The sequence below is a fragment of the Babylonia areolata genome, chromosome 18 (genome assembly GCF_041734735.1).
Source record: "Babylonia areolata isolate BAREFJ2019XMU chromosome 18, ASM4173473v1, whole genome shotgun sequence".
Lineage (NCBI taxonomy): Eukaryota > Metazoa > Mollusca > Gastropoda > Neogastropoda > Buccinidae > Babylonia > Babylonia areolata.
This window is the reverse complement of record NC_134893.1, coordinates 62638104-62652658: the sequence shown is the minus strand read 5'-3', so window position 1 is coordinate 62652658 and position 14555 is coordinate 62638104. Positions and strand designations below refer to the sequence as shown.

Genomic DNA, 14555 nt, shown 5'->3' with positions numbered 1-14555 from the left:
TCCACACAAGCCATAACTGCTGCTTCGTGGCAGAACACCGCATGAGTATATACATAAAGCACATAGAGAACTCCATCATCACACGCCAGGGGAATCTGTATTTCCTTCTGTTTGGTTTTTCTGTTTCTCTTGGCATTAGTTTTCGTCTCCCACTCTGCCCATTTTATTTTCCCTTTCATACATTTCACACTTGAAGAAGCCTCTATGAGGAGAAACGTCGTGACAGTCTGCTCCACCCAGGTCTTATCTACCACCAACATACTTCTACACTGTTATATGTTAGTCCAGCGACCCTTTTATTTTTTTTATGAACCTACAAAAACTTTAGTGTTCTCTCTTGATGTACTCAATGCAAAATTGACCTTGGTAAGCAGTTAGATATGCAGGAAAACAAAGGGTGTAGACATGCTGCAGTGCTGAGAAAAGAAGATTGATTTTTTAAGCAGAAATTTGCTGAGATGAAAATATATGACAGATACGTTGTAAAATTTCAACAATATATATATATATATGCTAAGCCCAGCTACGTACATGACCATACAAGACGAGACGAGATAAAAATACAAAACAAGAGCGCCGACATGCACTGGTTTATTTATTTATTCATTCTTTTTTTCTTTTCTTTTTTTATCACTTAACGTCTTTTTACAATAAATGATGTTAGACAACGCATAACCAATCACTCACTTGAGATGTCTGTGTCGTTCACGGTCGTAGTTGTTTTCTGGGGCTTCACACTCGTACGATGCCAGTGACAGTGCTGTGACAGATATTTACTGCAGATTTTACACACATAAACTCAACAATATACACAGGACGCGGTGTGTGTGTGTGTTTGTGTGTGTGTGTGTGTGTGTGTGTGTGTGTGTGTGTGTGTGTGTGTGTGTGTGTGTGTGTGTGTGTGTGTTGTGTGTGTGTGTGATTTTTTTTTGTCCAGTGAGCAGAGGCGAAAGTAAATGTACTGGTAATGGCGAAGACAGGAACATTATACTGATTTCACAGTTTCACCCAGACAACAATAGTGATGATGGCGACACATAGTTTATCTTCTCTAATGGGTTCTAATTAGAAAAAAGCCACCCCACCCTGACAGAAAATGGATTAAAATGCGTAAAAATCTATTAAAATGTTAAAAAACAAAACAAAAAAAAACCCTCACTGGCTTCAGAGAAGACTGGCAGAGTCTGCACATAATTCATGACTCGGCTGTTCTTCGTGTATGGACACTGCAACACAAAGACCAAACATCAATACAGACTCTCTCTCTCTCTCTCTCTCTCTCTCTCTGCTTACATAACCAAGTAAGTTTACTCCCCGCCCCCTCTTTCATTAACACATGCACACACGGACATGCATTCTGTGAACATCCTACAGACAGTGCATCCTGGCACTGACCTCCACCTGTTGCCATGCGATGAGGTCCGACACCTGTTTTGCCAGTAGCCAGCATTTCTGAAACCACACAACCATGACTGCTTTTAGTCGCACAGTTTTGTATCGTCAGACGAGCGCAATAGTCGAGTGGTTAAAGCGTTGGACTTTCAATCTGAGGGTCCCAGGTTCGAATCTTAGTAACGGCGCCTAGTGGGTAAAGGGTGGAGATTTTTCCGATCTCCCAGGTCAACATATGTGTACACCTGCTTGTGCCTGAACCCCCTTCGTGTGTATATGTAAGCAGAAGATCAAATACGCACGTTAAAGAACCTGTAATCCATGTCAGCGTTCGGTGGGTTATGGAAACAAGAACATACCCAGCGTGCACACCCTCGAAAACGGAGTAAGGCTGCATACATGGCAGTAAAAACGGTCATACACGTAAAAGCCCACTCGTGTACATACGAGGGAATGTGGGGGCTGCAGCCCACGAACGAAGAGGAAGTATTGTCACATTTCTGGAATCTTTCAGGCATCATGTCTGTTCAGCACCGTTTTTAGGTGTACATACACACACTCTCTCTCTTTCTCTTGCTCGCTCGCTTTTAGGCATGCACCAACAAACACACCATCACTTACACCATCACTATGCATGTCTGAACAATGTATACAAAAGTGTAAGGAAATGGCCAAGTTCGCCATTCTTAGAACAATCATTAAGTATGCATATTGAATGTATGCGTACACACATACAGTGGGGACCTTTCGGCAGAAAAATGATTTAACGTATGCGTACTGAAGTGTGTTTCACTGCTGAACATTCTGTTTGGGTTTTCACTTTGCTGACAATTTTCTGTATTATCATTTTCATTTCGGTAATTCTCGAGTAGGTATTGTATGTATCATGTCTTTGTTTTGTGTAATGTATTATTTGATCATATTCATTTGGATTTTGCAATGAAAATGAACTTTTGTGCAAAGGTGGCGGAAGAGAAAATTAGGAGGGTGACATTGACTACACAATATGTCCGTGAATGCGTTACCTCAAAGTTGATTTTGCCCTCTGTCTGACGGTTGGTGCAGCCTTCGTTGAGAAAGTACAGGTCTTTAATGAACAGGCTGAAGAATGGAATCACCACCTACACACACACACACACACACACACACACACACACTTCAAGTTTATAAACTTTGGCTCTTTGAGTCAGCATTACTTGGAAGGTAAAGATACAACACACGGAACGGACGCACACAAATCTCGAGCATGGAAGATGAAAACAGGCCTATGGAAAACATTTTCAAAAAACGAAAATAAGCATTTTTAACTTTTAAACAAATGTACAAATCGATAAGCAATCACTTTCACTGGCCTTATTTTGGTTGGTGTTTTTTTCAGGAAAAGGGAGATACATGATGGAGTCTCCCGTCGGTCCAACGGATGAGTAGGCAGGCAGGTTTATCTGTCGGTGTGTCCTCATATGTGAGAAGAGGCCGATTCTGGATGCGCAGCACTTCCCACAGGTGTTGCATGGGAAAACGTCTCCAGAAGTTGAGCCCTGCTTCCTTCGCTCACGCTCCTCTTTAATGGCCAGCGTTCTCTTGTTTTCAAACGCCTTTATGCCACTAGAGCACAACATCCTCCAGCGAGAGCGGTCAAGGGCATCGGTTTCCCAGGAAGCAATTTCTATGTCACAGGCTTTGAGGTTTGTCTTCAAGGCGTCCTTGAAACGCTTGCAGTGTCTTCCAAGTTCACGGTGGCCTTCCTTCAGCTGGCCATACAAAAGGATCTTCGGGATCCTGCTGTCTGTCATGCGGACAACGTGTCCTGTCCAGCGTAGCTGGTACTGGATCAGCAGGCTTTCGATGCTGGGCAGGCCGCTCCTCTATAGGACCTGGAGGTTGGAGACCCTGTCTTGCCACTTTATGCCGAGGATCTTTCGTAGGCATCTCTGGTGAAACTGCTGAAGTTGCTGAATGTGACGGTGATACGTCGTCCATGTTTCACAGCAGTACAAGGTCGTCAGTACAACAGCTCTGTAGGTTTTGATTTTGGTGCTGAGCCTGATGCCTTTGTTGTTCCACAGCCTGTTGTTGAGTCTGCCAAAGGCGGAGCTGGCCTTGGCGATGCCCAGCGTCACTTCTGTATCAAGGGCTCCGTTGCTGCATAGGGTGCTGCCCAGGGGGATACATAATGAATACATTAATGCACATATGTGGGGAAATGGGGGATGGGGTGCAAGTACATAAATGTATGGATGAAGAATAATAATGGAAGCATTCCATTACTAGTGGGACTTGGTCACACTATAGTAGTTTGACATGGGGACTGAAGTTGTAACATATTTCCAGCGGGAGATACGATGTCGGGCCTCAAGGATATGATATAACATGACAAAAATAACATATTTCTTAAGACATTTTCTGCACAGGAACTTAATGTATGGATTGAACAATATAGGGTTGTATCCAGTATTGAGCATTTTCGGGCTAATGAAAGGGTTTAACAATTGGATACAGTAACAAGTGGAATCGGGCTTGGAGAAGCAAGTAATACAAGAAAACATTACAAACCAGTGCTAGACAAATGAAAAAGAAAATGCAAGAGGAAATAAAACAAATACGTTCAAATAATTGTAAAAATTACTGGGTTCAACTGACAGGATAATTCAAAATCTGATTGTCCAATAGATTTGATAAATTTGTTATAGCACTTCAAACAGCTAAACACTGAAAAAGAAGAAAAAGATGAGAATCCACATGTTTCTTGTAATCTGAACTTTGATACTGACTTCCTTAATGCTCCAATAACAGTCAATGATGTTGACAGAGCTGTTAAACATTAATTAAGGAACGGAGAGTCAGCTGGTATTGGTATGATATACAACGAATATCTTAAAAATATTTAAAAAAACACACACCAAAAAACCAATATACCATAATATACAGTCACATTTTGCAAACTGTTCAACAAAGTTCTTGATTCTGGAGATATACCAGAAGAATGGGTAACTGGTATGATTAAGCCAATTTACAAAGGAAAGGGAAACAAAAACGATTGTGACAATTACTGAGGTATCACATTTTTAAGTTGTCTTGGCAAATTATTTACTAGTATATTAAATTGCAGACTTACTGCATTTATTGAAAGTAACAAAATCTTACTGAATAATCATGCTGGGTTCCGAAAGAACCATTCTACTGTTGACAATGCTTTTGTGCTGAAAGTGCTAATTGACATTTTCAAACATCAGAAGAAAAAGTAATATTGCGCTTTTGATGACTAAAAGAAAGCCTTTGATTCTATGTGGCGGTATGGACTATAGATAAAACTAGTGAGTGAAAATATCAATGGTAAGATTTTGAATGTTGTTATGAAAATGCATGAGCGCATAAAGTCATGTGTGTTCAATGGTGATAACAGATCCAATTCTTTCGGAAGTTTTAAAGGGGTACGTCAAAGAGAAAATCCCTCTCCACTGCTTTTCTTCTTATGTTCGAATGATCTAGAGATGTTATTGCTAACACATGGTTGTCATCCTGTTACTTTTCATACTAAAACCAAAACCTTTGTGGAGTGATGGCCTAGAGGTAACGCGTCCACCTAGGAAGCGAGAGAATCTGAGCGCACTGGTTCGAATCACGGCTCAGCCGCCGATATTTTCTCCCCCTCCACTAGACCTTGAGTGGTGGTCTGGACGCTAGTCATTCGGATGAGACGATAAACCGAGGTCCTGTGTGCAGCATGCACTTAGCGCACGTAAAAGAACCCACGGCAACAAAAGGATTGTTCCTGGCAAAATTCTGTAGAAAAATTCACTTCGACAGGCAAAACAAATTTTAAAAAAAAACTGCACGCAGAAAAAAATACAAAAAAATGGGTGGCGCTGTAGTGTAGCGACGCGCTCTCTCTGGGGAGAGCAGCCCGAATTTCACACTGAGAAATCTGTTGGGATAAAAAGAGAAATACAAATATACAAATACAAAATTCGTTTGATGATGAAAATAATTCTTCAGCATATATACGTTTATTTTTATTCTTTTATATGCAGATGACAAGATTCTTTTATCAGATTCAAAGCAGGGTCTACAGACAAAAAATATATATTTTGTTAAAGTATTGTGTTGAATGGAAACTTGAAGTCAATGTCTCAAAAACCAACATTGTAATCTTCAATTCTGAGCAGAAAACACAAGGTCTGTTTGAATTTGGCTCAGAAACAATAGATAATGTCAACGCATAAACATACCTTGGAACAGAGTTCAGTAGGACTGGTACATTCTTTCAAACTAAAAAGAAAGCATATGACAATGCTCATACTACATAGGGCAATGTTTTCGTTGCTACAAACTGCAAGAAAGCAGGAACTATCCCTAAATGTTTTAGACATGTATCAGAAAATTGTTATACCCGTTCTGTTATATAGATGTGAAATATGGGGGTATGGAAATCTTAAAGTGCTAGAAAAACTGTAAATGAAGTTTCTGAAAACACTTTTCCATTTACACCGAAACACAAATGTTGCTTGGAGAAACAGGTATATTTCCCATTTCAGTTCTTGTTAAGTGTAGAATAGTACGTTTCTGGTCAGGAATGATTAACGATACAACTAATAAATTATCATGTAAAGCATATATAGTTTTATACAGGTTATTTTCGTGTACAGATTTCCCATCAAAGTGGCTTAACTTCATCAAGAATAGTTTGATTAACAGTTACGACTGTGTTTGGTTTTCACAAACATTCTGTAGTAAGGATTTTTTTTGTCGAAATGTCACGCAAAGTCTAAAATATATGTACATTCAGTCATGGAGAAAATCACTTGAAGATAGTACTAAATGTCTGTTCTATAGGAGCATCAAACTTAACTTTTGTCCAGAAAAATATATCTCACAACTTCCAGAAACATACATATATCCTTTAATAAAATTTCGTAGCAGTAATCATAGACTGCATATCAAATTAGGAAGAAGAGAAGGCAAAAACAGAAGAAAACAGAATTTGCAAGGTGTGTTATATGGGAAGTGTTGGGGATGAATTTCATTTTGCAATTCGAAACAAACTGATACCACGCAAATATCAGTGGCATATGTCAATGTTTGGTTTATGTAATCTATTTTGCTCTGGGAAGAAAACACAACTAATTTAAGCAAATTCATAAAACTTAGAAGGGGTGTGTAGCTTTACGTTACATCCAAAACGTATTTGCCAGTATGTTTGGATTTTAATAGCTGCAAGTCATTTTAATACACTCGCGCTCTGTGTGTGCGTGTGTGTGAGTGTGATTGAGTGAGTGAATGAGTGAGTGAGTGAGTGTGTGTGTGTGTGTGTGTGTGTGTGTGTGTGTGTGTGTGTGTGTGTGTGTGTGTGTGTGTGTGCGTCTTGCTTGTTTTTGTGACATTGTTGGACTGAAGTTGTGATTCAATGAAAATGTAATTGTAATCCTCCACACCCTTAAAGGGGCAAATTAATTTAAATTCTTTGAATTTTTGAATCAAACATCATCAAAAACGAAAGAAAAAGTCAGGCAGCCGAGTGGAAGTACCAGATGACTCTATGAACACCGGCTTATATTGTATCCATGTGTTCTGAAAATCAGCTTATTCGTGTTAGGTATTTTCTGTTTAGCTTAAGCTTACTAAGTATACTCTCAAAAGAGGATCAGTTTTGTTCATTTTACTCCGATATAAGTACTGTTTTGAAACAATAGTAAAACATAAAAAAAAGTTGCAACAGTACGTATATGTCAATCAACTTCAAGAATAACAAAGTTTTATGTCAACTGCATATCATAAACATTAATACATCTTTTATTCACCACTACGACAAAGTCTTAGTAGAATGTTTCGATTTCTTGGCAATTCGATAACGTGTGATCAATGCTGTCTTTAGTAGAATGGCGAAAGTTACAACTGTTATTATCCAAAAAATAATCCTATCTGTTTCAAAAACACGTTTGTTCCTATGCAGCTATGGATAATTGTCATTTGAAACCATTTCATTTTTACATCAGTGTTTATGTAAAAACGTCAATTTTTTCATCTCACTTTGTACAGCATTTCGGTGCGATACTATTCTCGATGAGAAAGTCATACATTCTAGACCCTTTGACAACAGGCATTAAAGTTTTAAAGCAAAGTGACATAGCAATGTTGCTATCATTATCTACTTTCATGTTAGTCTTTCCGATGTATTCTGATATTGCAGATTTGTAACCACAAAAGGTAACAATTCATTAACTATAATTTATGTTTGCTTAAATTCTTCACATAACACAGTGACCATTTTCTTTCAGAAAGTGTGCTGTGAAATGTACCCCTGCATCTGCGTACTTTCTAGATTTAATGCTTTGTCCTATCTGAATTCTTCTGAATCAGAAACTGGTTCAGCAGAAAGTTCTGATGAGTCTTTACAACATGTTTTCTATAAGTATATTTTATAACCCAAAAATACCTCTGTCCAATAATTATTTGATGTTGGGATATCAGGAGGATTTCGGGTCCATATTTATCAATGTTTTGAAGCAGTGGAAGTTAAAAAATGCAACATCCTTAAATTTGTGTTTTGTTGTTTGGAGTTTTCGGATCCAGGCCAGCTTCAAAGCCACACCAAAAGTTTTCAGATCTGGCAGTGCAAGTCCTCCTTTTATTATATTTTTGTGTACAGTTTTTCTGCTAATTTCATACGTTTTCTTGTTCCAAACAAATTTATAGCATAAGTTATCCCAGACGTATCAATTATTACAAAACGACTGATTTCAATATTGCCACTCTTCCAACTGGAGTTAACTGTCTCCTTATCCAGATCTGACATTGGTGTTTGATATCAGCAAATCCTTCTGAGAAGTTTATTTGAGTACTGTCTTTCAAATCATTAGTAAACCACACACCTAATATTTTGAATCATGCAGGATTCCGTTCCATCTGCAAGTCATCCATGTAATGGACCGAGGAGTTTTTTTATGGTTGTCTTACCAAAAATAAACAAATCAGTTCTTAAAAGAATACTGGGGCTAATCAGTTTTGCTAACTTTAATCGAGACGTTCTTACCAATTGACAAATATAGGCTTACTACAAAAACATGAATTTGGAGAGATATTTTGGTACTGGCTACATTTCTTTTCTACCTTTTCCCTGTCATTGATGGCGCTCTGGGCACGGCACATGGCGGCCTTCAGACAGGAACGGTAACTGCCGAAGTTGTTGGAGGGGTCCATCTGGTGTTCCAAGATATCCAGCTTGGCCTTTTTCACCTTACTCCACTGCCACAAAGGTAGGGTAGGACAGTCAGTTTGGTTCGTCAAAGTCATGTGTGTGTGTGTGTGTGTGTGTGTGTGTTGTGTAACAGTGGGTAAATAACACGGTAAAAACTCAAATTACTTACTGTTTTCTTCAGCCTGGCCACAGGGTTCATGTTCATGCCAGCTGCAACAGGAAGCGAAGGTCAGCGTGAGTGCTACATCTCGACCTTGACAGCAGGAACATGAATGAATCGCATATTGTATTATTTAGTGACATTACGACGTGTGTGTGTGTGTGTGTGTGTGTGTGTGTGTGTGTAGGTGTGTAGGTGTGTGTGTGTGTGTGTGTGTGTGTGTGTGTGCGTGTGTGTGTGTGTGTGTGTGTGTGTGCACAGATTTATGTTTGAGTGTTAGGTTGGCTGACTCTAAAGGGCTGTGCATGTAAGGTTTTATTTTTCGTTTCTATTTTATTTTAGTGTTAAAATGCATTTTTAAGCGTCAGTATTTACATTGTACAGTGCACTTGAGTATGTTTTACATGGAAAGGTGTTTTCTGAATTATTATTACATACCCTACACCCGTACCCGATCTGAACCATAACACACAGATAATTCCAGTCATCTCATGACGCGTCACACACAATCAGTTCGCTTTAACTCACTGCTGCATACCCATAACTTTACAGTAAATCCACTCAAATATATACTGATCTGCACTTAAATCCACCTAACTAGACGCCGTGGCAGAGTGGTCAGCGTCGCGGACTTACGGCTGGGAGGACGCGGGTTCGAATCCCAGCGGAGGTGGGTTTTCCGGCCCGCGGCTGGCTCATACCCAGAGTTGAGTGTACTAACGTCTTGAATGGGAAGACTGGGACCACATAGTTGAGTATCATCCACTTCACGAATGCGTCTTTGGGTATGTTGCTCTAATTTTCTGACCAACACTGCAAGTGTCTGTAACTCTTGGGCCTGATTGACGCCGGGATATCATTTTGACAGGAAGCATAGATTACAGCCTTGTCACGTAGTCCCAACCGAAATAGACTTCCATAGCAATATTGTCATCATCACCATCCTCCTTCTTTATCATCGACATACAAAAGCCCAAAGTGATGCGACTTTTCATGCCCTGCTTTCGTAACCTCTGTTTCGATACCCCTCCACTTCCGCCCCTGGAATGAGTCTTGTCAAGGTCTTCAGTGTCGGCGGATTCATGGCAGACTGCCGCTGGAAGGACGTGGTGGCGGTCTCCACTTTGGGGGAGACGTTCACTCAGTCTGGCTCCACGACTAAGCCATTACTGTCGTCAGTAGGGGGCGTAGTAGGTGGTGTCCTAAGTACGTTAAATCAGAACCGGCACTACCGAACACCACCGAAGTGACTCAGCAGCAGTACAGGGTCTCCTCTGGTGTGTGGCCTCCTGGCGACCTTACATCGATGGTTCCACGTGGACTGCAGGCACTGGGACTGTGACAGACGAACACGGGTGTGACTGTGTAGGGGGGGGGGGCTGCGGCGTGGGAGTAATGCCACTGAAAGGTGCAGATGTTGGGGCAGCAAAAACAACAACAACAACAACAACAAGAAAAAAAGAGAAATAAAAGAATAAGATAAGATAAAATGAAATAAAACAAAATGAAATAAAATGCACCGAAACTCAGCTCGGAGTGACAGGCCTTTTTAATAAACTAGTGTTGTTCGTTGCAGCTGATGCCACACATACACCATACCCGCTCCTTCTCCCGCTTTCCCTAAATTCAGGAGAGAGGTCGGAGTGCAGAGCCGATATCTTACCGATGATGGCCATGAGAGAGTTGAAGTTGCCCAGGTTGATGCACTCCTTGGCCACGTCAGTGAAGTACTCCAGCATCCTTACACGATTCTTCTTCTTCAGGTGCTGCAGGACACGTAACATCACATCACAATCGGTCGCTCATGACTTGTTTCCATGCCTCTTTTTTTTTCTTTTCTTTTTTCTCATTCCCTGCCATATGGTGTTTCCAGAGTTCTGGTTTTTGTAATACATTTTACCATTTTATTGCATAACATTTGTATTTTGGCTGAAACATTAACAAAACATTAACACATAAGATTATGAAATGCCATGACATGACACATTCAATACCAATCACTATGCATACACTCTCAGTCCACTCCTGCTTCACAAGCCCAACTTACCGAGCAGATCTCGGAGGCCACAACATTACTGAGGTGGTTGAACCACTGCACGTAGGCCTCCAGACTGTGGGTTCTCCTCCCCTCTCCCTGCCACGTCTGCAACAGCATCACCACTCCGCCATCGTCATCGCGTCACAGGCAGGAGTGAACAGGACTGCTGAACAATCTTGATTGGTTTTTATCAATTTGTATCAAAACTATCAAACATTTTTGTTTCAATGTAAATTATACAGAAAAGTGAGAGAAAAATGTACATGTTTTAATGTCATCTAGCTAAGCGGCATGATTTTTGACTCACTTGTGTAAACAAAGTGAGTCTATGTTTTAACCTGGTGTTCGGTTGTATGTGTGTGTGTGTGTGTGTGTGTGTGTGTGTGTGTGTGTCCGTGTGTCTGTGTGTCCGTGGTAAACTTTAACATTGACATTTTCTCTGCAAATACTTTGGCAGTTGACACCAAATTTGGCATAAAAATAGGAAAAATTCAGTTCTTTCCAGTCATCTTGTTTAAAACAATATTGCACCTCTGGGATGGGCACAAACAAAAAAAAAAAGAAGCCTAATTATATGCAAACTGCATTTACTGTTATATTTATATTTTTTGTATTCTCTAAACTTGGCACTTTGACCTCTTATTCTGACACAACAACAAGAGGAGTCATTATTATCATTTTTTGTTCAAACAGGAACTTCTTTTGCTAAGCATGGAATTTTTTATTTATTTTGCAAACGTTTTGGTGCAGCTAGTAAAAAAGGGAAATTACTCTGTAATTAATGCTAGGGGACTTAATTTATCACAAGTGAGTCTTGAAGGCCTTGCCTCTCTTGTTTATTCTGTTTTGTTGTCTGATGATGAACGTATCATACAGTCAGTAGCTAAATTTATTTCAGAAGCACAAAGAGTAAAGCATAACAACACCGATCAGAACAATACCAGAGCAAATGAGGAGGATATCGCTTTGTAATATATATTTTGTTATGTTAAGTTGGTAAGGTAGATAATCGATATACTGAACATTTAACCTTCTCTTTGAACCAAGTGGAATGCACTTCCAGACTGCGCTGGTTTAACCAGAAACTACTTAATCAAATCTAATTGAAGATATTAGTTAAAACATTTGAGGTATTGGTTCTGATGTATGTTTGTCATGTATAAACTGAAAAGGCATTTGTAAACAATCCAAAATAGTTTTGAAGTATCTTGGTTTGTAGCAAGCTTACACCAAAATGCAAGCATTCTGGCTTTTACAGAGACAGACACAGGGAACTTACCAGTTTCACCTAATCCCATGTAAGATGGGATGGACTAAGTTTCAGAACTAGTTTTTAGAATTTCAATTGCAATTTTTCCACAGTACCAGACATATCAAAACCCCAAATTTCACAACCACAAGTAAGTACTTGGTGGCGCTTCGCGAGGGGGCGACACGCAGGTGTTTGTGCTCTGTGCTTCGTCCGTGTTTTTGCTGTCCTCGCCCTGTCCTTGTGCTTTTATATTGTTTCAAAGTGGTGTGCAAGGTGTTAAACATGAAAAGTGTGAGAATTGTGAGGCTGTTTGTGGTGGTGCTGGCTGTATTTCGGACTAGTGTTTGTGGTGTTTTTGTGTCACCGGGTGGTTCAACTGGCGGACAGCGAGGAGGTACAGGCGCCTTACGTTATGACCGGGATTTCCTTCTCAGTTTACGGTCAGTGCGCGACCCATCCGCTTTTACTGAGCAACTGTTTCCTCGTGATCTCATTTGTGATGATGAAGAGAATGAAAGAGAAGGTGAGAGAAAGAAAGCACGAAAGAGAGAAAAGAGAGGAGGCGTGAAGAGAAGACTGAGAAAAAATAGTACTAAGCCGCCACTGCCATTTATTATCTAATGTCAGATCTCTTAACCCAAACGGCAGAAACTGTAATTTAGATGAAGTACGAGCAAACTGTCGATTTTTAAATGATTTTAGGAACTCTTGTGTGCTTTGTTTTACCGAAACCTGGTTTAGTGAGAAAGTGTCGAATGAATGTGTTGCGATCGATGGTTTTAACACTCCGTACAGAATGGACAGAGACTGCAAGAAAGTGGGGAAGAAAATGGGTGGTGGCGTGTGCCTGTATGTCAACGAGAAGTGGTGTGACAGTGCGAATGTGTGTGTGAAAAAGCAACGGTGTCACCAAAAACTTGAACTCATATCAGTGTCGCTGAGGCCTCGATATCTGCCACGTGAGTTCGGCCGCATTTTTCTCACTGTTGTGTACGCCCCAGTTTTTGACCCGGTATCTGCTGCACGTGCAGGGAGGACGATCGCAGGTGTTGTTCGCGACCTTCAACTCATCTCTGCCGACGCCCCGTGTTTTATTGTTGGAGATTTTAATCACTGTGATTAAAAGAAAGCCTTACCTTCTTTTAAACAATCTGTTACCTGCCGGACCTGACTGGACAAGTCAATCGATCTGTGTTATGGGAACATTCCTAATGCCTACAAATCTGTTCCCCTTGCACCAGTGGGTGTATCTGATCATGATGTTGTTCATTTAATCCCAGCCTACCGACCAAAGATACAGACAGAGCCGATTGTGAAAAAGAGTGTGAAAGTTTGGACGTCAGAGAGTGTGGATGAACTGAGAGGATGTTTTGATTGTACTGACTGGATTGTGTTGACTGACCCATGTGAGAATGTTCATGAAGCAGCTGATGTTGTTACATCTTATATCAGTTTCTGTGAAGACATGATAATTCCAACAAAAATAATTAAACTTTTCCCCAGCAACAAACCATGGATCTCAAAGTCTCTCAAAACCATTTTAAACGAGAAAAATGTAGCATTTCAGTCAGGAAACAAGAAGGATAGGAAACTGATACAAAAGAAGCTTAGAGGGGAATTACGAAGAGGGAATTCAAATCAAAAGTAGAGCAACAGTTTCAGACAGGAAAAATGGCAGATGCATTGGATGGGTTAAAAATTATCACTGGAGAAACGAAAAGGAAAACAGTAGCTTGTGAAATGAAAAGGGATGAACAGCTTGATTTTTCAAACAAACTGAATGATTTCTACTGTCGCTTTGAAAGGAATGATCTGGGAAGGGAACTGGATAGTGTTATCTCACAGTTGCAGGAAAAGATCAAAGATAGGAACATAGGTGAGGACTTTGAGATCGATGCAAAAGTTGTTGAATCTTTACTTTTAAAACTGAATGTCACGAAGGCAATTGGCCCCTACAATATCTGCGGAAAATTACTGAAAACATGTGCTTCCCTGTTGTGTGACGTGTTCTGTAAAATTTTCAACTGGTCTCTGAAGGACTGCTCTGTGCCCAGCATCTGGAAAAAATCTACTATCTGTCCTATCCCCAAGAAAAAGATCCCAGCTGCACTAAATGATTACCGTCCTGTTGCCCTGACTTCAGTAGTGATGAAATGCTTTGAAAAAATTGCACTCCGCCATCTTCTTTCTTTCACTGAACAGCAGCTTGACTCTCTTCAGTTTGCTTATAAAGCACACAGAAGTACTGACGATGCTATCCTAACTTTCCTTCATAATGCTTTCCTTCATTTGAATAACACGGGATCTTTTGTTCGTATCCTTTTTGTTGACTTCTCTTCTGCTTTTAACACAATACAACCTCAACTCCTTGCCCTCAAACTGCTAGGCTTGGATGTTGATCCGAAGCTTACTCTTTGGATAGTAAGTTTTCTTCTCAATAGAACTCAGTCCGTCCGCTTTCATTCTGCCCACTCTTCTCTAAACTCTACTCCTACTGGTGCACCCCAAGGTACAATGC

At 40.3% G+C, this 14555-nt stretch overlaps 1 protein-coding gene across 1 annotated transcript in view; it reads right to left on the bottom strand.

The window, feature by feature from the left end:
- Window positions 1–683: 683 nt before the first annotated feature.
- LOC143292306 (ras-GEF domain-containing family member 1B-like) overlaps window positions 684–14555 on the bottom strand; it is a 44710-nt gene continuing 30838 nt past the window's right edge. Inside the window, exons 9-16 of the mRNA XM_076602493.1 lie at window positions 10795–10890; window positions 10411–10513; window positions 8757–8797; window positions 8500–8634; window positions 2418–2513; window positions 1396–1452; window positions 1160–1226; window positions 684–760 (exon numbers count right to left, since the gene is read on the bottom strand). Coding sequence (XP_076458608.1) covers window positions 684–760; window positions 1160–1226; window positions 1396–1452; window positions 2418–2513; window positions 8500–8634; window positions 8757–8797; window positions 10411–10513; window positions 10795–10890 — 672 coding nt within the window. The remainder of the gene's footprint in view (window positions 761–1159; window positions 1227–1395; window positions 1453–2417; window positions 2514–8499; window positions 8635–8756; window positions 8798–10410; window positions 10514–10794; window positions 10891–14555) is intronic.